The sequence below is a fragment of the Physeter macrocephalus genome, chromosome 9 (assembly GCF_002837175.3).
Source record: "Physeter macrocephalus isolate SW-GA chromosome 9, ASM283717v5, whole genome shotgun sequence".
In the NCBI taxonomy this organism is placed as follows: domain Eukaryota; kingdom Metazoa; phylum Chordata; class Mammalia; order Artiodactyla; family Physeteridae; genus Physeter; species Physeter macrocephalus.
In genome coordinates, this window is record NC_041222.1 from 4,366,417 (window position 1) to 4,389,335 (window position 22,919).

A 22,919-nucleotide genomic window follows, 5' to 3' on the forward strand; every position below is an offset into this window, starting at 1 on the left:
GGCTCACGGGCCCAGCCGCTCCGCGGCATGTGGGGTCTTCCCGGACCGGGGCACGAACCCGCGTCCCCTGCATCGGCAGGCGGACTCTCAACCACTGAGCCACCAGGGAAGCCCTACAGGGTTTCTTTAACCACTTTTTGGCATTCTGCCCCACCCCCAACGCACGTGACTAGACACTGTACTATTGTCTTGCCCCTTCGACTGCCTGTAGGCCGTCTGGGGACTCTCACGGCAGGCCGCCTGGGGTCAGACTGCACCTACCCTCTTGTCCGAACCTAAATAAATCCCCTAAATAAGTGAGTCTCATTTTCTCGGGCCTCGCTGGATAACTGACCCTTATCTGATACCCTGGTTCTCTGCTGAGGCTTACTGTCACAGAATCATGCACAGAGAGTGATATTTGCTGCACCCCACATAAAGCAAAAGTTAAACAGAGGAGTAGAAAGGGCCCTAGCGATCATCTCGTCTCATTTTCCTTTTGAAATCATATTGGGAAGTCAAAGCAAAGTCACTTGCCTGAGGGGAGGCATCAAGTGAAAGATGGTAGCAAAGGCAGGCCCAGTTCTGATTTCCTGTTCAGAACCTTGAAAAAAGAAAGAAAAAAAAAAAAAACCGACACCACTATTGAGCTAAAACACCAGAGTGGCCAAAATTCTGATTCTGAATGAGCAGATTCAGACGCATCCGACCAGGCTGGCCGGCATGGAGGAGAAATCTTTTTGCCCAAAGGGCTGCAGAGTCCCTGTTTAAACCCACTAAGTAGCTGGCCGCTGTCTTTCTGTGGATGACTGGGCTCGTGCGTAGCTTTCCGCTGGATCCTGGAGGAACGGTTTTCAAGTGACAAGCCCGGCCTGCACGGCCTGCCCGAGGCCCTCTGGACAGGGCCTCACCCTCGGCCAGAGGGCTCGGGGCCCAGCGGGTCTGGTCGCTGCCTGCTTTGCCTGCCTTGTTGTCTACATTCCACATTCCTCCCTCTTTTTTTATAAATGCTCTTTCCCGGAGTATCCACTTGAAAAACACTCGTCCTTCAAATCTGAGATTCTGTATCACCTTTTCCAAAAAGCTTCCCATAGCTTCTAGAGGTAAATTAACCATGCTTTTCTATATAACATTCCAGGATTTGTATGTCGTCATCATTGCCATCACCATTATTTTTTTCTTCAGAGTCATTGTTACAATTATACCTATATGGTTATTTGTATCTGTGCAATTGTCTGTTTGACACCTGTTTCTCTCAGTGGACTGGAAGCCTGGAAGGGTGACACCTCTCTTGCTTGTTTATGACTATAACCCCTACACAGTTCCTGGCACTGTTCAGGATAATTGGTAGTGAATATAGTCATCGTTTCAGTGAGTTCCTGTGTCCATTCTATCAATTAGACACAATGATTGAATCCAGTTGACATCTGAGGATGCTGAAGCTTTGAGAAGTTAAGTCAGCTGCCTAAGTGATAAGACTGGGACTGGAATCCAGTGGCCTAACTCCAGAGGTCACATTTTTAATCCCTACACTGCCACAGCCCTCCTTCTGCTTGCCAGAATGAATCTTTCTTCCATTTTTTCTCTCCCAGTTACTGGGAATATACTGTCTACACTTGGGGAGAACAAAGATTTCCTAGTAGCGACAGCAAGGCACTGTCTGTGTGACGGTTGTAATTACTGGTTGTATTAGCCTCTGTTTTACCACCTCCAAAATTAGCAGAAAAGGCCAACTTGAGCTTGCGTTGTATAGTTCCGCTAATGAAGGGATCCTTTTAATTACACACTCAGAGCCTATCTGCAACAAAAAGCATTTTAATGCTTAAACACAGTTCTGCACCAAAGTATAGGGCTGCGTGAATCCAGACAATAAGTGGGGAAACCCATGCATAGAAGTCGTCCTTTGCCTAGACTGTAATTCTTTTTGGCATTCAATTTCATCCAAACCCCAGTTCCTTTTCTATGGTAATCCTAATTCTCTTTTGTATACTGTGCACCCAGTGAACCCTTATTCAGGGATTCAGTAGGCATATCCTGGTCAAACATACTCCTTCCTCCAGATTTCAGATGAAATCTGCTTGCTTCGTGAATTTCACTTGTCACTGATTCGCAGGGCGGCAGCTGGCCAATCCCTGCTGCATGGGTGTTGAATGCAAAACAATCCCCACTCCACTCTGTCCCAGGGGCTCGTGGCATTTGCACCCGACTTTGCAAGGTGATTCTGTGTGTGTCATTCTGCGTGAGGTTTTCACTAATGCGGGTGAGGACTCATGAGGCTGATCCCCCAGGCCTCTCTCAGGCCAGGCTGCCTGACTTTGAATTTGCAGTGGGTCAGGGAAAGGGAGTAATTCTTATTGAGCCTCCTCTGGGCTAGGAGCTCTCCCGTGTACTGATTATCCTGCGCAAGCCGCGTTGAGACCTTAAGGTGGAGATACTAACATATATCCCAGAGCCATGCTTGGGTTGGAATCCTTGCCCTGTCCATAACTAGCTGATGACCTTGGGAAAGTGTCTTAATCTGCTCGTGCCTTGGTGTCTTCATCTGTATAATGGGGACCATAATTCTACCTACATCATAGCACTGTTGTGACGATTAAATGGGCTAAAATATGTAGAGCACTTAGAATTGTACCCAGGATGCCGCAAGCACTCAAGAAGTGATAGCTCTTGTTGTCCATCAGAGGAAGCTGAGCTCAGGTAAAATAAAGTACGTACTCAAGGTCACACACCCCCTACACGGTGATCTGGGTCTGTCTGACTCGCAAGAGTCTGTTCTTTCCAGGCTTCCAGCGTGAGGTTGGGCAGTGCCTGGGGTGGGTGGGTGGGTGGGGGTTTTCTGCTGGCCCTCCGCTAGGAGACGGTAATCACAGCCCTCCCCAGGAGGGGCACGACCTAGAGAAAGTCACTCTGTGCTGATCCCCTCCTGGCCTCAGGATGAGTGGCTGGCTTCTGTTTTTACTGCTCCGAACACACTGCTCTCTCAAAGGTTACTACCGACCTCCTCGTCGCCACGGACCTCCTTGATCTTCCCCTAATTCGGCTTCTGCATAGCATCCGATGCAGTCAGCCGCTCTCTTTCTGAAACTCTCATTCTATGCCCCTGCATTCCCCTGGTGTTCTTCCATCCTCTGCTTTTCTTCCTCTGAGGACCCTTCGTGGTCGATGGTCTGCTGAGCCTCTGCCCTTGGCCCGCTTCCTGCCCTACGCAGTCTCCCTGGGCGATCTCAGTTACACAGGGAGATGCTTCAGGAGCGCGTGTAGCCCCTGTGCCTGGATGCTCGTGTTCCACTCACCCATTCTCACTGATAGCCAGGCCCAAATCCTGCTCATCCTGCAAAGCTCACTTCAAATGCCAGCTGGCCCTGAGCCTTCCCTGATCCCTCCTACCCAAAATACTCTCTTCTGGATTTCCCACAGCACTTCATTTGCACCTCTCTTGTGAAATGTGTCATCTTCTGAACTTATATTATGGCTATTTAAGTCTGCGGCTTCTTTCTCCCAGAGACTGTGAGTCTGCCAAAGATAGAGTCCATGTTTGTTCCCGTCATAGTACTCTACATCTAATAGGTGATGCAAAAAACAGACAGACAAGAGACACACTGATAAATGACTGTGTAAGAACAGTATTCTTTAAGACAAATAACATGAAGAATTTGCTGTAATTTTGCCTGAAGACAAGAAAATGGGCAGGTGACCTCTGGGTGTCAATTTCAGCTTAAGGTTCTATAAAGCCATTTTTAGGGTAATAATACAATAATAATTTATGGTAATAAGAATAATAGTCAGGACTTCCCTGGTGGCACAGTGGTTAAGAATCCGCCTGCCAATGCAGGGGACATGGGTTTGAGCCCTGGTCTGGGAAGATCCCACATGCTGGGGAGCAACTAAGCCCGTGCGCCACAACTACTGAGCCTGTGCTCTAGAGCCTGTGAGCCACAACTACTGAGCCAGCGCTTTGGAGCCCGTGAGCCACAACTGCTGAGACCACATGCCACAACTACAGAAAGAAAGAAAGAAAGAAAGAAAGAAGGAAGGAAGGAAGGAAAGGAAGGGAGGGAGGGAGGAAGGAAGGATGGATGGATGGAAGGAGGAATATTTGGTAAGTTTTAAAAAAAAGAATAATAGCTGTCCTGGTTCCACTCCTTACTAAGGGTATGGCTTTGGGAAAATGGCTCTATCGCTGAGCCTCCATTTCTGTTCTGTAAAATGGAGATGGACAATAGAACCCCGATCGCAGGAGTATGGAGGGACTCAACAGGAGGACATAAAACAAGGGGCTAGCATCCTGGCCAGAGCTTAGCAAGTGAGACAGCAATGGTAGCGGTTATCATTCATTCAACGTGTATTTATCGAACACCCCCCTCAAAAATCATGCATATGGGGTCAGAGCAAGCCCAGCCTCCTCCAAGAAGATTTAACTGCCTCCTCCAACCCACAACACTTTTTTCCTCCAAGAACTTTGGTCCTAACAAAATTAGATTTTAAAAAATGTGGCTAACAAATTAGGCATGCATATTAGAAATCAGGTCCAGAGAGAAAGTCTAACTTTTTTCTTTATGCAATTTGAATTCCCCTAACATAGAGTTGTTGTCAAAATCCATTAAAGTATTTAATTTATCTTGTCATTGCCTAATTCCCCAAGCAGGCATCCAGACAGTTTACAGTGGCGTTTCTCACAGAAGTATTAAACGTTTAGTTATCGTGGTACGTTTTTTAGATGATGTCTCCCTGATGGCTCTAGAGACTCCGGAGAGATCGTGTAAGTTCAAGTACAAGGTTAAGGCGGGGCAGCAGGATGGCAAGAGTTGTAGGGACTATGCAGCAAGCAGGTCTGGGTTTGAGCTCCAACACGGTCACTTGCCAGCTGAGTGACTTTGGGGAAGGTACTTAACCTCTCTGAGCATCAGTTTCCTCATTTGCAAAACGTGACAATAATACCAATGCACAGGGTTGTAGTGAGCACTCAGTGTAATACCGAATATAAAGAAGCTCGTAGAATGCCAGACAAATCACTGGTCCTCGATACAAGGCAGCTGAAAAATTCCAGCGATTTGGAGACGCACAGACTGGGGTCTGGAGGCCACGGTGCCCACCCACCGCCCCTCCCCGAGGAGCAGGGTGCTTATCATGTCATAACGGCCAGAACCACCGCGTCCTGACGCTTTCTCCTTTCACAGTGGTCTCTCCAGATGCCCATTCAAATAAATTAATCTCCCCATTTGACCACCTCACCTGGTGGGAGTGAAAGGTTTCCACGCCAACGGGAAGGTGGTGGGGCACCCCTTCCCCAAGAAAGAAAACAAAAGAGTCTGTCACTTAGTTTCCCTGAAACTAAGAGCTGAAGTCAGAGCTGGCCTCTTCCTTGGTCGTCATGGCAACGTTGAGTGACCTACCCCGTCCTGCAAACACACAAGCCGGAGGGCCAGGGGGACTCGTGGGCGCTGGTGCCCAGGGATGAGGGTGGTGCAGCAGAAGCTCTCCACAAGGCTCGTGAGAGAAGTGCTCTGCTTGTTTTTCCAAAAAACAAAAACCGTGGCGAAAGGTTCCACCCCTCGCCAGGGAATGGAGAAATGCCAGTTTTTATTACATGGTTCACTTGGTGACCATGAATAGAGTCCACCATCAAGGCCACTTCAAACCTGGTAAACGAGCAGTTACTACTTCCTCAGCCACAACACAGAGGTAGGAAGGGTGCCCTCGTGCCTCTGCTGTCGTGCTCAGGATCTGGGGAGACGTGGCTGAGGCCCATACCTGGTGCCCCTCGCTACCGTTTGAGGCACAGTCTCTGCAGCAATTTCCCATCCATGATCCAATGCAACCTGAGCAACAGCTTGGGGAGAAAAAAGCGGCGCGCCCATTTTGCCGGCAGGAAAATGGAGTGCTGTGACCACGAACCAAAGCGTGTGAACACAACGTTCATTTTCCCTTTCCTGGTTTGCCCTCTGCCCTCAATCCCCTCCCCCGCACCGGCAAAAGGCTTAATCTCTGACAGCACTTGAACCTGCCAAACATGTTCAATTCTTTCCTTCACTCTTAAGCTCTGTGTAGCTTTTAAAAGTCACCTTCTAAGTCCAACGCCTGCCAATCAGATCTACCCAGATATCCCCCTGGCCTCCAAGCTCAAGACAATTTATTCCCTGTCCATCTCCCACCTCCCCACCCCCAAACCAGCTTCTTGCTGTTTCCATGTTGTTATTGGCAACTTCATCCTCCCAGTGAACCAAGCTCAAAACCCTAAAGTCAGCTATGGCTTCCTCCTCTTCCTCACCCTGGCTTCTGGGGACCTGAACAGAAGCCCCCCACCACACTGTTCTTTTTCCATTCAGAGGCTCTGATTCAAGTATTTGGAGGGGTCCTACAGGTGGAAGCATGGAGCGCGGTGGTTACTGGCAGAGGCTATGGGATCAGGGTCCTGGGATCTTGCTGATCTCTTCCTCTCATTTGATCCTCTCATTGGATCCCCCCCCGCAGCAATCTTTTGAGGTCCTTGTTATTCTTAATATGATTCCCATTTTCCACATGGCACACTTTCCGTATGAGACACAAGAGTGGTCACATAATTTGCCCAAGGTCACCCAGATCAGCTAGACTCACTCGTAACCAACACGCAAAGCTCCTTCCCACCCAGATGTAGGTTTCTTAAGCGCAGGGGCCTGTCTCATAGCGTCTGTGTGGTGAAGACCTGACCGAGGGCCCCCTCAGAGCCAGCCAGCAGGGTCTACTCCCCAACGCGACCCTTTCTCGCTGTGTGGCCTTTGGGAAACAACCAGATAATAGCTAGAGGTCTATAGCGAGCTGAATGGTGGCCCTAAACCCCTCGAATCTGTTAATGTGACCTTATTTGGAAAAGGGTTTTTGCAGATGTAATAAAGTTAAGAATCTCAAGATTATCCTGGGGGCTTCCCTGGTGGCGCAGTGGTTGAGAATCTGCCTGCCAATGCAGGGGACACAGGTTTGATCCCTGGTCCGGGAAGATCCCACATGCTGGGGAGCAACTAAGCCCGTGCGCCACAACTACTGAGCCCTCGTGCCACAACTACTGAAGCCCGTGCGCCCTAGAGCCCGTGCTCCGCAACAAGAGAAGCCACCGCAATGAGAAGCCCATGCACCACAACGAAGAGTAGCCCCCCGCTCGCCGCAACTAGAGAAAGCCCGTGCACAGCAACGAAGACAGACCCAACACAGACAAAAATAAATAAATAAATAAATAAATAAATAAATAAATAAATAAATGTATATATATATATATATATATATATACATATATAAAGATTATCCTGGATTTAGAGTAGGCCCTAAATCTAGTGGCAGGTATCCTCAGAAGAGAAAGTCAGAGGGAGATCTGACACAGACACATACACAGAAGACGCTATGTGAAGACAAAGGCAGAGGTTGGAGTGATGCTACCACTAGCCAAGAAACACCACCAAAACCTGGAAAGAGCAAGAAAAGATTCCTAAAGCCTTAGGAGGGAGCACAGCCGTGCTGGCACCTTAGGATTTTAGACTTCTGGCCTCCAGAACTGTGAGAGAGTACATTTCTATTGTTTTAAGCCACTACGTGTGTGGTAACTTGTTACAGCAGCCCTAGGAAACCAAGACAAGGTCTCAGTTTCCTCATCTCTGAAATGGGTAACCTCAGAGAGTTACTGCAAAGTAATGTACCTGAAAGCAATTAGAATAGTGCCTGGTTCATAGCGGGCCCTCGATAAATGTTAGTTGGACCAAATGACATATTCTGAGTCATTGTGTTGGAAACTTCTCCCCAGGTCACACCTGGCTGGCTGCCTCTGTCTACAGTAATATCAAGCATGTAAAATGTTTAACTTCAGAACCCAAGAGCCAGAAAGAGGAGCCACGGGGAGCCTCTCCTCTGGCCCAGGTGTGGGGGATGGACAGGAAGCCGGCAGGGATGTCTGTGCCCTTGTGAGGCCAGTAACCAAGCGCTGGCCCATCTCCAGCCGATGAGCCTGTCACGGCAGGTTTTACAAAACATCTGTTTCAGGAACAAGCCTGTTGTTTCAGGTGAGCTCTAGAGATAATAGTATGTTTTTCCTATACACAGCCATGACATGTTCACTGAAGCTGAATATTTCTAAATGTGACCAATTTCTTTCTTTTTTTTTTAACATCTTTACTGGAGTGTAATTACTTTACAACGGTGTGTTAGTTGCTGCTGTATAACAAAGTGAATCAGCTATACGTATACATATATCCCCATATCCCCTCCCTCTTGCGTCTCCCTCCCACCCTCCCTATCCCACCCCTCTAGGTGGTCACAAAGCACCGAGCTGATCTCCCTGTGCTATGTGGCTGCTTCCCACTAGCTATCTATTTTACATTTGGTGGTGTATATATGTCCATGCCACTCTCTCACTTCGTAAATGTGACCAATTCCTTAAGTGGCAGAAGCCCATCAAACTCTTCAAGAACATAGTTTGCATGTGGGCGGCCCGAGCGGTGTCCTCTCCTTCTCCAGAACTGAAGCCACATTTGCTCTGGCTTGTAGGGAAGTGGTCGGGGGTAGAGGTGGGTAGGAGGTAGTGAGCGCTCAGAAACTGGTCCCTCTAAAAGTTATGCTGAATTCTGCAAGGGAGTCAGGTCCCTTGACTTCATGCATATGGATGGCAGCCGTGGCTGAATGATAACCTGCCATCTATCTTCCCCCCCCCGCCCCGCCCCGTTAATCGACTTCGGTTTGCTACTGAGAATTTGACTAGGGAACGCTTTGCCGGTGCACATACCAATGATTCCCAGGCCCCGAACACGGCTTGGCTGGATTTGACTCCATTCTGGCCTGAGATAAGAAAGCAGGGGTGCAGCGTCCCACGTGAAATGAGCAGACCCTGCCGTGGCATGAGATCGAGAGAGGACCAGAAGGCAGGCCAGCAATTAGGAAAGTGCCAGCACGCAGCCCTACAGGTGAAGGGCAATGTGGGCCGATGAGGCAGACTCCCCAAGATGCTCCAGGCAGGAAGCTCCCCGAGAGCAGACACTCAAGTTGTCCACAAGCCACGCCCAGCTCCCAGTTAGCTCAGAGCCTCCCCAGCTGTGGAATCTCCTGTCCTAATCCTTGCAGCCTTAGCCTCCAGTCCCGGCTCCGGGTCTCTGCGTCCCAGGCTCCGCTTGGCCCCAGCATCCTCCCCTTCCTCGCCAACATGCCACTAGGGTCCCAGCACCCATGAGCTCAAGCCCATCCTGGCTGACTGCTAGGCTCCCAAAGGCCAGGTCTGTCTAGCACAGAAGGCAGTGGCTCTGGTCCAACTTCCCCTGAATATCCTGCAGGCTGCTCCCAGAGAGAGCGTCGGGGCAACGGAATCAACGCATTTAGAAAGGAAATAGCTTCAAGTCAGGGACTGGCAAGTTCAAGGTCCTCATTCTGTACAAAAGACTTAGTTCTGAGGCTTCCCTAGTGGTGCAGTGGTTGAGAATCCGCCTGCCGATGCAGGGGACATGGGCTCGTGCCCCGGTCCGGGAAGATCCCACATGCCGTGGAGCGGCTGGGCCCGTGAGCCGTGGCCACTGAGCCTGTGCGTCCGGAGCCTGTGCTCCGCAACGGGAGAGGCCACACAGAGAGAGGCCCGCGTACCACAAAAAAAAAAAAAAAAAAAAAAAAAAAAAGACTTAGTTCTGGAGATGGGAAGTGATTTGTCCAAGGTTGACTGGCACTTGGATTTTTGGGGTCAGGAAGAACCCAGGTTTCCTAACTGCTGGTACAGTTTGCTGTGATAGTATCCCTGGCTCTTCCTTTGGCCAGTGTTAGCTCTTTGCAGCCGGGGCCCCCACCTTTCTCACTGCTGGCTCTCCGGCAGCAGCTTGGGGCCAGGCCCAGAGCAGGGGCCCAGTTACTTAGACTTGGCCGAATGGCTCTCCTTTGTGAAACAAATCAGACACTGTGTTAGAGAAGCCAACACAAAGGTGTAATCTCAGGATTCTGCGAACACCTCAGCTACCAGAGGGGAGGTGCTGTTTCTACCTATAAAACGGTGCGGAAGTAGAGAAGAGTGTTAAATTTACTAGTCATGTCACTCTGTTAATTTTTTCCTTGCATAAACTGTGATCTCATGTCCGCACAGTAACAGCTGCTGTTTATCGGAGGCTATGACATCCAGGTATGATTTAGTGTTGCCCTCCTCCCGGCCAGGTAGGAACTATCAGCCCCTCTTTTTAGGTGGAAACTGAGGCTCAGGCTGGTTAAGTCGTTTGCGTAAGGTCACCCAGCTCATGGGGCTTCCCTGGCAGGGCAGTGGTTAAGACTTCATGCTCCCACCGCAGGGGGCTCGGGTTCGATCCCTGGTCGGGGAACTAAGATCCCACATGCTGTGCAGTGTGGCCAAAATAATAATAAGTTAAAAAAAAAAAAAAGGTCATACAGCTCACAAGTGCTGAACCATGGATTCTAGTCTGTGCTGTTACCAAAGTCAGGGCGTTCTGACATAAGAACAGTAATGATATGTAATGAGATGTAATGAGAATTTTCTCTCTGCCAGGCCTGTGATGCGTATGGACTCATCTCATCCTCACAACAACACTATGATTTTCCTCTCCTGAGGACAGACAGGCCCAGAGATGCAAGGAACTTTCCCAGGTGATCCCAGCCAGCCTAGAAGATGGGGGACAGCTACAGGCAGAGAGCTCAGGATAAGGGGCAAGGGTGTGAGAGGCAAAGGTGTCGGCTGGACTTGCTAGTTGTGTGATTTGGGGCAAACTGCTTAAAAAATATTTGAAAAACATTTTCATAAAATTTATGTAAACATAAAATGTACCATTCTAACCATTCTTATGGATACAGTGCCATTAAGTACATTCATACTATTGTGTAACCATCACCGCTGTCCATCTCCAGAAATGGGTAATAAAACTCTGTGCCCATTAAGCACTGACTCCCCATTGGCCCCAGCTCCTGGCAACACCATCCTACTTTCTGTCTCTATGAATCGGATTCCACTAGGGACCTCATGTAAGTGGAATCGGACAGTATCTGCCCTTTTGTGTCTGGCTTATTTCACTTGGCGCAATGTCCTCAAGACCCCTCCGCGTCGCAGCTCGTGTCAGAATTTCCTTCCTTTTAAAGGCTGGATAATATTCCGTTGTGTGTATCGACCACATGTGGTTTATCCATTCATCAGTGGATACCTGGGCGGCTTCCACTTTTCGGCTACTGTGAATAGAGCTGCTATGAACATGGGTGAACATGGGCAACTTACTTTGAAGCTCATCTTTTGGGGTCTTCTACCCCAAACCTGAGCCTCTAGCTTTGTCCCCGACTCAGAGGAGAGAATCACCACCCACCCAGTGCCTGGGACAGAAGCCAGAGAGAGGAGATCAGTTCTCCCTCACCGAGCAGCCATGCCTTGTCCCTCTACCACCTCGGTTCGCCCACTCTTTCCAACCCCATTGCTATGCCCTGCAATCCAAGCTGCCATCACCTGGGACCCACTGGTGGGCCACCTGAATTCCATCAGCCCCTTCACCAGTCTCCTTGCTTCCAACATTCTCTTCCAACACACCCTCCGTGTCACAGCCAAACTGCAGATCCGAGCGTGTCCCCCTGAGACCCCGAGCCTGTCCCTGGCTCTCTCCCTCCTTTCCTTCAAGTGCTTGTGACAACGGCCCCTTCTCAGACGGGCCTTCCCTGACCACCCTGCTTAAAGCTGTAACCCACGCTTCCCCAGCGCCCCAAGTCCCTTCCTTGCTGCATTCTCCTCCATAGCACTTATCACCATTTATCCGAATAGACATTTTACCCATTTATTTTGTTTATCGTCCACCTCCTCTCCTCTCGTCCCGCCCACCCCAATAAAGTATGTCAGTTTCTCGAAGGCAGGGATTTTTGATGGTTTGTTCACTAGTGACTCCTCAGTCCTGGCACAGAGTAGGTGCTCAACGAATACTGGCCTAGCGCGTGAAGGCACCGGCCCCTCTCTGACCCCAATGACTGGCCCCTCTCTGCCTACAGGATAGAGTTTACCCCCCACCGCACCCGCCCAGCCTGGTCAAGTCCTGTTGTGCTCTGGCTGTGTCCCGCTCTAGCCCACGCCCTACCACATTCCCATGGAAACTAAAGCCAGACTACACTGCTAACCACGTCCTCCTGCTGTCCACTAGCCCAGGGCCTTTTCACGTGCTGTTGCCTCTGCTGGGAATGCCAGCCCCCGCCCACCCTTCACCATGCTTCACGACGCCCTACTTCGACCTCTTCTGAAGCCCTTTTCACACTGTACTGTAATCGCCCATCTACTTGTCTGTGGCTGTTTCTAAACCGCCTGCCCCGTGAGGGTAGGATCATCTTGTTCTCTCTCAACTCGAAGTGCCGTGCCCTGAACACGCGGTAGGTGCACAGAAAACACCTAGTGAGGAAAGGGAGCCAACCTCTGGAGACTCAGCTGCTTCACCTGTGAAACCGGGCAAGGCCGCTCCCACAGGTGCCCGAGGATTAGAGATAACGTCCGGTACCCTAACACCTGTCACAGTGCCTGGCACACAGTGGGCATTTAATCCCTGGCAGCTCCGTCTCAGCACAAGGGTGGCAAGGATTTGTGCAGGATCTGCTGTTGCCATCGTTCTCGGAGCCCCCAGCAGAAGTCTTGCCATCATTTGTCACCTCTGGGCGCCACACCGATAAGTGTCGGCCCCAGAGAGAACTCCTGTCCTCTCCTGCCTCACCCATCACATTTCGGCAGCTTGTCCGCTGAGCAGAGATAAGCTCCAAGTCCACTTTCTTGTGATTATAAAATGCATCTGTAATCGGCATGTCATGGAATTGAGCACCTCCAGGAACCTCAGGGACCAACTGTGCCCATCTCTCATTCTACACCTGAGGACACAGGTTCAGAGAGGTTGACTGATGTGCCCACAGTCACACAGCTAGTTAGGGATTTCGCTTTCTATTTCCTCAATGCAGAAGTTTATTTCTCTCTGGTTGAACCTAGTGGACCCTGAGGAATTTGACTGTTTAGTCCAACACTCTCACTTGGGCTAAATCCTGATCATTTTCATCACTATGCTAATAACTGAAGAGAGAGGGACATGCTCTTCACTTTCATAATCTTCCAACTAGCAGCATCAAGTTAGTTTTAGATGCTGGGCAGTCTTTTTCACCAAGGACCGTCTCTGCTATCCAAACAGGAGAAATAGATGTGACTCTTGACCCTCTATCACTCTTACTGTCCCCCCTGGACAAATGACCTGCCATCAACAGAGGGATGGCAACGTCCTGCCACAGACACTGCTGCTCTCCTTTGACGAGCCCCTCAGTGGGGAGTCCCGTGGAGGACACCTCTGCCTGCTCCCCTTGGTCACGGGCGCAGGGGCTCTGGGCCTGGGCTGTTTGCGTGGAGGGGTTGCAGCCGCGGCAAGAGCGCGGAGCCCAGAGCCCAGGGTGCCGGCAGGAGGATAAGGGAGACAGGTGAGGGGCGGCCCCGGTTGAAAGTGAACCCAGAACTCCCCTTCACCGTGAGGCATCAGCCGACACCAACAGACTAATTCACAACCTCTGGTGCCAGAGGAGCTCATTACTCCTAATTATTATTATTAAGCGTGGTGACTAATTAATAAAAAGTAGCTAACATTTACTGGGTGCCAACTTATGCCTGGTACTTAATGCACATTATTTCTTTTTTACTATGTTACGCTTCCTAGTTTACTTTCTATTTTTCTAATTATAAAGTCACTATATGTTCATGGAAAAACTATTTAAAGATACGGAAAAGCAGAGAAAGGGAAGAAAAAATTCACCTTTTGTTTCACCACCCACATAGAGCCAGCCACTGCTAACATGTCGGTGTTTTCCTTCCAGGATTTCTCCTCTGTCTGTCTGTCTCTCTATCCATCGCCATGTGTACGCGCACGTGTGCGTGTGTGTGGTATATAAGGTTTAACATAGCTGCCATCATACTTTTACAAAAAATTAGTTTTAGCTCTCACAAGGATCCTATGAGTTGGGTACTATTATCTCCTTTTGACAGACAAGGACCCCAAGACTTAGAGAGGATAAAGAATTTGTCCAAAGTCACACAGCAGATAAACGGCCAGAGAGGTGTTCCGATCACGTCCTTCTCTGTCGTCAAAACCTGTCTTTTCCCCACTCTGCCCTGTTGCTTCCCACTCACGAAGGGAGAATCCGGGATAGTTTTGATTCCATCTCGACTCCTGCTACCCCACTCCTCTGCCGGTGTCCACTGGACCACACTCTACCGGGAGATGTGGCTACAGGTATGGGCGACGCAGGTCACTCCAGCTATGTCCGGTACCTGACTATGGAAAGCTTCGAAAGCTGAAGCTTCAATGAAGACATTCTGTCAGAAACTGGAGGGAATCTGTGTTTTCTGTCCATATAGATATCTGGAAAGCTGAAATCAGAAAGCATAATGAACTAGGTTTTGCAAGCTGTTTTGCATGAGACAAATACAGGTAACTTCAACAGAGCAGCTGCCAGCGGTCCCAGAAGGCCTCCCCTGGCCCGGCCTGCAAACACCCGTGGGGAGAGAACAGGGAGGACCTGGACTCCACGTTTGCACAAATGGTTTGAACGAAAGCGTACGTACTAAACGTCCTTAAGTTGGCACCAAGCAGGTCAACACGTGGAACCTCCTACGTGCACCGGGCACAGGGGATCTAAGATCAATAAGGCAGGGTGTCTGCCTGCAAGGAGCTCACATCTGGTGCAGGGAGAGAGTTCTCAAAGTGTGTAGTCAGTGCTGAGACACAGACACAGAAACCTTTTTTGTTCCCAAAACCTCAAGGGCAGGTTCCTAAAGTCTTTAAGATGGGAGAATTCATGGTGGAGAAGAAAAGTTACGGGGACCACAGGCTGGAACAAACTGATTAAAGGCCTTTACGAAAGTCCTCTGTTCATCAAAAGAAAACAATAAAGAGAGAGGACTAAATAATATATCTTATGTTAAGTTTCTATGTCTTAAATTTAGGAACAAGAAGTTGTCACTCTTTGCTCCCTAGACAATTTTCGGAATCTTTCTCCCTCACATTTTGAACAAGATGCCTGGAATCTGTTAGGCTTTGCTGCAAAGCAGTGTTTACAAGGAGCCTCGTGTGTGTGTGTGTGTGTGTGTGTGTGTGTGTGTGTGTGTGTGTGTGTGTGTGTATGAGTGTGTGTTTGTGTGTGTGTGTTTGTGGGCGAGTGTGTTCCACCATCTAACGCTTCAGTCACCTCTAACTGAATAACCAGGAGTTGTTGAATTCTGCCTTCTGGATCCTACCAGAGTCACAGGAAGCTGTGAAAGTGAAATGCCTGCAGTGTTCCTGCCTTGGATGAGGTGCTCAGATGCAGAGGAATTTTCCAACACGCCTCCCTCACACTCCTGTCTGTTACTAGCGCTGGGGGCTTCAGCCCTACTTCCTAACTCCAGGCCAAGGAGCCCACCCCCTCGCCCCCTCACCCAGGCACCCTCTTGACACATGAGTGGGTGTCCAGAGCCCCCGCACTGTCCCTCAGCACCCTTTTCTCCGTCACAGCTGTAGCAGCCACTGTCCCACGCCACCTTCCTCCTCTTCCTTGTCCCTCTTTGCTTCCCAACCCCCCGGCCCTCTTTTTCTAATGATTCCCGAAAGGAGTGACTCACACATCTCATCTGTGGGGAGGGAAATGGTTGCATAAAAGGGTATGTGGAGGGGAAAGATGCAGGTGCCTGGACTTCACTGAGGGGGCCAGAAGGGCCTGCAAGGGTTACGGCAGGAGCAGGAGGCCCCTCTTCTGCCCGTCGGGAGAGGAAGAAACACCTGAGCTGGGTTCAACTCCCAACTCTGCCATTTAGATGCTGTGTGACTTTGGGCAAGTCACTTAGCTCTTCTGATCCTCTGTTTTCTCACCCTTAAAATATAGATAATATCTCCCTTGGAAGGTTGTTGTAAAGATTAGGTGATATTACATATAAATGTATACGTATATATAAAATACGAGATTATGTATATATATAATTTTTATAAAATGTTATAAAACACTCATGTTGTACACACACACACACACACACACACACACACACACACCAGGTATAAACAGTGGCTGGCTTAGGGCAATCACCAACTTCTCTGGGCTGGCCGTGTCTAGACTTCCCAAATCTCTCATGAAGAACAGATGCCATGGTGTAATTGAAAGGATTAGGTAAATGCAAAGTATTTAAAGAAAATATTGAGGTGCATTTTTTCTTCTCTGCTTTGAATGAAATCATGTCCATCCCGTCACTTAACAGTGAAGAGTCTGCAGGTTTTTCCAGCATGGCTCAGGGATACCAAATCCAACGGGGTAAAACACGCAGCCCAACTTAGCTTCACACACTAAGTCTGAAAATGAAATACAAATTGCTTGAATTCCCACATCCATGACAGAGCTCTCTTTGGAAACATTTTCTCTTTGGAGAAGATACTAACAACTAAGAATATTTCCACATTTCATAAAGATCATCAAAGGGACATCTACAACTGCTCGCCTCTTATGTATTATTATGCGTTTGATAAACTGCTCAACTAGACACACCGGCAAGCCCCTCACAGCTAGAGTCCTGAGGCTCCACCGGCCAGCTCAGCCCTGTCCAGCCTTAAGCCAGGCCTGGCCCAGCACTTGGCCCCTCAGTCCCCTGAGCCCCAGTGTTTTTCTTTCTGCTGTAAGCCTGGACTTTTCATGCTTAAGCAGAACTTCAAACTCTAGCAGCTACTGGCCCCATCCTCATGGAGGAGGTCAGTTTCCTTTTGCTAGTTTCCCACTAGATGGATGCCCTGACCCTTATCCCTGCCCATTTGACAGGGCCCCCTGCCAAGTCCTTGCCTGCTTCCTCCACCAGGGCAGTAGACGCCATTGTCCACACTCCTTCGTGCTATCTGGGTCCAGCTGTGAATGACGTGAGCTCATGAAAGCAGGAGGTCGTTATGCTTGGTTGCCAGTGCCTGACCTTCCATGCTCTTCTTGCCATTATGGGCCTGTAGCCATGGACCCAAACGAATCCAAGTTTGGTTGGTCATGCGCTTTCAGTTGAAAAGCTCTGCTAACTCTCTGTATCATGGGCCCCCAACCTCAGAATATGCTGGCCTCTGATGTATGTCCCTACCCAGTGGTCCACCTTGTCGGGGTTCTCTCTAACATTGCTGGTTTTAATGTTATAATATCATATCTCTTTGTAAAAGACACGAAAAATGTAGAAATATGTGGGTAAGAGAACAAAACTCTCACACATAATCTCACTATCCAGAAATGATCACTTTTAATATTTTGGTAAACTCCCTTCCTGTCCTCTTCTATAAATATAATTTTTTCACATAGTTGAAATCCTACTATACATACAGTTTTGTAGCCTCCTTTTACATTTAACATTTTATTATAAGCATTTTGCTGTGTCATCAAAATTATTTATAGATCTCTTTAATGACTGCATGGCTATCCCTCAAGCTAATGGATATTTAGATTGTTTCTCATTTTTCACTACTTGGAAGAACATATTTACACAATGAATTCTTCTTATAATTTTGGATTATATCTTCAGTGTAAAGACCCAGCAGTGAAATTTGTGAGTCAACAGGTGTTAACATTTTTAAGGCCCTTGATATATAATCTAGCTTTAGTCTATGACCTGGTAAATTGCTGAAGAATAAATCCATAGTCACCAATTCAAAGTTTTTTTATCTAATAATCTTTTGTTTGCCCTGAAATTAACTACTGAGATCACAATAAAATAGGGTGACACATTTTTCTCTTAATTTCAACACAAACATGGGTTTACAAATATTTCACATAGGAGTATGTGAAACTAGAAGTGATGAGATTAAGCAATATTTTCAAGTGACCCACAGTCACTTTCCCAATAATAGGAAATAGTCTTTGAGATTTGTATCTCTAATTATTTTTTAGACTCTTCTTCTCAAAGCTATGAATCTGGGTCTGAGTCAGCACCCTAAACAACCAGAATTGGAAAGAGTGAACTCTATTTTTGAGTTTCCTGTGTAGATTATGAACTTGGGATGTCAGCTGCTCAGAATCCATTTATGTAATAAATTTTTCTTAATATCTGTCTTCCCCATGAACCCTCCCCGGATTCCTCCAAGCAGAATTAATCACGCTTCCTACCCTAGCTCATCACCAGTGCCTCATTTAACACTTACTTGGGTCTTTTTGTATTTGAGTTATTTGACAAGTCGCCCACTAGGCTGGGAGCTCCTAGAAGGCAAAAGCTGGTGTGGTTCCCAAGACTTAGCACAGAAATCAACTCATAACAGGATGAGGATTGATGTTCAACTTGCCAGTAAGCACGTGGGTTGGGCCTCGTTAGGAATCTGGTGTATAGGACAGATCCAAAAGGGAAAGTGGAAGGAGGTCCAGTGCCAGCCCACAGGCTGTCCTCAGAGCAATGGTCAGAAGAGAGTATTTCTTCTAAAATGTCCATGGTTCCAACATGAAAGAAAAATTCACTGGTTTTTTTACAGATATTTATGGAGTAGGTTCCAGATAGTAGGATTGTGCTAGGTGATGGGATCCAGAGAGAAATAAGAAGTTTTTTCTGTCTTCCCAGAGCTCATGGCGAAACAACAACAAATAGAGGTTTCAGTGGTCTTATTATACAGTTATCCACAGATGCGGGAAAGTACGCCTGCAAAACCAGGACAGGACAGGAGATAGTCTGGTCTTCCATTAACCAGAGACCACCACCTTTAGTCAGTTTTCTACAGATCATTCAAGATTCCTTCCAGCAATCACCACAAGTCAGCCCTGGCCACATCTAGATCATCTGCTCACTCATTTCCATTTGGAAGTAACCTTCCAAGGATAAGTCAGACCTTTGAAATCTGCTAAGTCTTACTGCAAATTTCTCTATGGACTCTCAGACATACCCTGGTTCTCCATGAAAAATTTATTACTTCTAACCAAATGGATATTTTAAAATATGTTCTACCCAATTGGGATAAAATGTCAAAGGCCTAGGGATAAAGATCGATTAAGAAAAAGCAGGGAGTGGTGGAAAGTTTGGGCGTGAGACAGCCAGGGATAAAATCCTCACTTTGCAGATTATTAACCCTATGACACTGATAAGTTACTTAACCTTTCTGAGGTTCCGTATTCTCATCTGTAGAATAGGGATCATGAGACCTACCTCCTAAAGGAGAAAGGGGGAGATGAAGAGGGAGAACAAAGAAAAGGGCCGTCTGTGCAGATTAGACATGGGTGCCTAGCACCCAAGCATAGGGCACGGGGACTGCTTAAGAGAAGGCAGGAGAAAACACCTTCTGGAGGGTGGAAGGATGAGCAGGAGACCAGGCAGCCAATGACTCAGATTCCCAGACTAGCATGAGTCCCAGGGAATTCCATTCCCCTCTAACAAACTCAGTTTTCCCATCTGTAAAATCCGCAGGCTGGAACAGATGACCTCATGGCCCCTCCCAGTTCTGACATTTTATCAGACCTTTGGTTTCTCTCTTCTAAAATGTGTGAGGCAGGGACAGTTATCCAGTTAAGAGTGGTGCCAACGCAGACAGACATCATAACGGCACTCACTCGGGCTTTCACGGGTCCAGGTTAGAAACTGCCAGCCTAGCTCAATGAGCAGAATTTATACTTGTGAAAGATCCCGCCATGTGCTGGTGTTTCACGAGCAAAGAAAAGAGATCCATCTCCCACTTTGATGGTACCATGCTGGGAATTCATAAAATACTGACGTAACTAATAAAGTCATTTTTCATGTCAATGGTGGTTTTCTCTACTTTCTCTACATTTGTCTGTTCATCCAGTCACCAATTCCTTCAAGTAGTCAGAACGCCTATCATGAGGACCCGACAAGCAGAGCTGTTGCTTGTCCCCTAGGAGCTGGGGTTCCAGGCTTTTCTCCTTGGCTTGTAGATGGCTGTCTACTCCCTGTGTCCTCACATCATTTTCTCTCTTTGTGTGTGCCTGTGTGCAAATTTCCTCTCCTTATAAGGAGGCCAGTCATATTGGATTAGGGCCACCCTAATGACCTCATTTTAACTTGATTATGTCTGTAATGCCCCTATGTCCTATTGTCCAAATAAGGTCGTATTTTGAGTTACTTGGGGTTAGGATTTCAACACACAAATTTGTGGGGGTGGGGTGACAAAATTCAGCCCATGGCAGGCAATCATCTTATTCATTCATTCATTCATTTGTTTTCTTGTTCATTCATTCTTCTAACCCTATTCAAGTACGTCACTTGTGCCAAGCATTGATCCAGGTACTAGATACAAAGCTGAACAAGGGAGTCTTAGCCACAGAGGACCTTGCATTGGGTCCATGTGTCATAAGTGTGGATCGAGAGGTGTGCACAGGGACAAAGGGGCACTCCGATCCCTTGGGAGCTCAGGGCAGGTTCCTGAGGCTCCCACAATGTAGATGAGAGGTGGGAGACTTGGGTAGAGCCTTCAAGGTGGCAGGTAGGAAGAGAGGAAAGCCTGGATTCCACCCGAAGGAAGCTGCATGTGTGAACAAACGAGAGCCCAATCCTGGAACTTGAGTGGTGGGGATGGAGCGGTGAGAGAGGGGAGATTCGGGGTGAGGGCTGATCCAGCCTAATTACCATGAGAACACCAGGCAGTAGAGAAATCTCCCCGTCAGAACTCAGGCACCCAAACCCCTCCTCTACCTACTCTGAACACTACCAAGAACGAGAAGGCAAGTGAGAAGCCCTCTGAGGAGCCAGATTCAAGATCTCAAAGGTCATGCCCTGAAGTTTATGTCTGTCAGTGAAAGGAGGGCCTCTTGGGGCCTCGCTCCACACCTATGTACTCTTACTTGACCCATACTTCTACCAAAGTTGGCCATCTGATTTTCAGACCATCACACAGCACCTTTCAGCCAGCAAATTAGAAGGGATGAGATAGGGCGCCACGACCACGCAATCTGCAGTACATGAGGTGACAGCTGCCAGCCTGAAAACAGAGGAGGAAGTAGAAAAACTCTCCAAAGCTGAGGCCAGAATCATAGGGCTCTTCAGGGGAACCAATGCATCACAGGACAATCTAAAACCAGTTTGCAGAATCATCATTCAGTAAAAAGTCAAATTCACTGAAATGTATTTAAGAAGCCAAGGTTCCCAACAAAACGGAAAGGGTTTGGTGCCTAAAGGATTAAACGCAAGACCAATCAGAAAATAAAGGAATCAAAGCCTCATTTCCCCAATGTTGGAAGTGACTTCAGAAATCACTCCAGCCAAATCTTCATTTCGGGTCCCAGAAAATGAGGCCCAGCGGGGGGAAGGGACTTGCCCAGAACCACCCAATAAGGAGCAGAGCCAGAGCTGGGATGGGATTCTCTTGACCCTCTCTCCTGGGGACTTAAGGAGCGCCCCTGGGATGCGACGGTTTGGGGCAGTTCTGTAGAAGCAGAACCAGTGATGTTTCCAAAGGACAGAGATGTCCGGGAGCCGTGGAGAAGGGAAAGGGGCATGTTAGGCTCTGGGGTCAGGAGGACTGCTAAAGACACCCTAACAATCCCTTCTGGGACTCCACGCGCCGGTTTCCACCCATTACCTCACTGGATCCTCAAAGCAAGGCTGGAAGGTAGGCAGGGCAGAAATCACTACTCAACTTACAGACAAGTAAACTGAGGCCCAGAGGGGATAACTAGTTGGTCCACACAATACAGTGTCAAGTGCAGGACCAGGATGTAGAACTGTGGTCTCCTACCCTCTGCAGACACTGAACGCTAGCAGTTTAAAGAAGTCCCAGAAATAGGTCCCTGGGAAAACAAATCTGCTTTGCGCACATGACGTTGGGTAAGTCTCATACTCTGACACTCTCTCAGGAGGCACATCTGATATCATCTATCTATCACTTGGGCCAAAGTATGTTACTTATCTGCTGTGAGCAGCGTGGCTTGATTTCACATACTCTTCCACAAAATAGTCCTTTAACATTCTGCCACTGCAATAACCGTCCCCGTATTTCGTGCAGTGCTTTAGAAACTTTGCAATTCCTTCACAGCTTCCTTGTCAGCTGAGCCTAACAGCTTGGAAAACAGTGCACCAGCATTACAGCTTCAAACCGAACACTGATTCTAGCCCAGGACAGCGGCGGTTTTCTTTAGAACACATTTATCATTAAAACAAAGGGCTGTGGGTTTGGAGAGAGAAAGTGATGTTTTGAGTTGTAGGGACAGTCGAAAATGCTTGGGGAAACTTTTTCTTTTTAAAGATAATGCTTGCTTCGTAAGTAGGTACAAGTTCAATGGTATTTCTTCCCCCTGTAAATTAACATTTTTTAGATTACATAGGAAAGAGCCCAGATATCTTTAATAGTCTCAAATATAATTACTGTTTTGACTAATAAGTCATTTTTGCAATAATTCAAAAGGCAAATCACCAAAGGTAACTATGCAGTTTGCATTTCTTTGTATTTTTAAAGGGCATATTCTTTTCTTTTCTTTTTTTTTTTAAGGAGAGTGCTCTGTTATTTTTTTTTTAATTACCATTTCTTATTTATTTATTTATTTATTTATTTATTTATTTATGGCTGCGTCGCGTCTTCGTTGCTGTGTGCGGGCTTTCTCTAGTTGCAGTGAGTGGGGGCTACTCTTCATTGTGGTGCGCAGGCTTCTCATTGTGGTGGCTTCTCTTGTTGTGCAGCACGGGCTCTAGGTGCGCAGGCTTCAGTAGTTGTGGTGCGCGGGCTCAGCAGTTGTGGCTAGCGGGCTCTAGAGCACAAGCTCAGTAGTTGTGGCGCACCAGCTTAGTTGCTCCGCGTCAGGTGAGATCTTCCCGGACCAGGGCTCAAACCCGTGTCCCCTGTATCGACAGGTGGATTCTTAACCACTGCGCCCCGAGGGAAGTCCTCATATGCTGGGTTTTGTTCAGTGAGAGTCAGTGGTAATCATACAGACATTTTTTAATGGGTGGGGAGACTGGTTTTTCAATATTGGGGCAGGTTCTAATTGGTGTACAGCTCTTTTTTACTATAACGATGATGATCACACACCCATATATGAATAAACTC

At 47.9% G+C, this 22,919-nt stretch overlaps 1 protein-coding gene across 17 annotated transcripts in view; it reads right to left on the bottom strand.

Moving 5' to 3' along the window:
* The window catches only part of TTLL11 (tubulin tyrosine ligase like 11), a 197,239-nt gene that overhangs the window by 74,236 nt on the left and 100,084 nt on the right, over positions 1–22,919 (bottom strand). For 14 of the 17 annotated variants that reach the window (XM_055086987.1, XM_028493556.2, XM_028493555.2 and 11 more), the window contains exon 6: positions 14,231–14,329. The exons of the other annotated variants lie outside the window; for them this stretch is intronic. In XM_055086987.1, the coding sequence (XP_054942962.1) occupies positions 14,231–14,329 (99 nt within the window). The remainder of the gene's footprint in view (positions 1–14,230; positions 14,330–22,919) is intronic. 17 annotated transcript variants of the gene reach the window in all.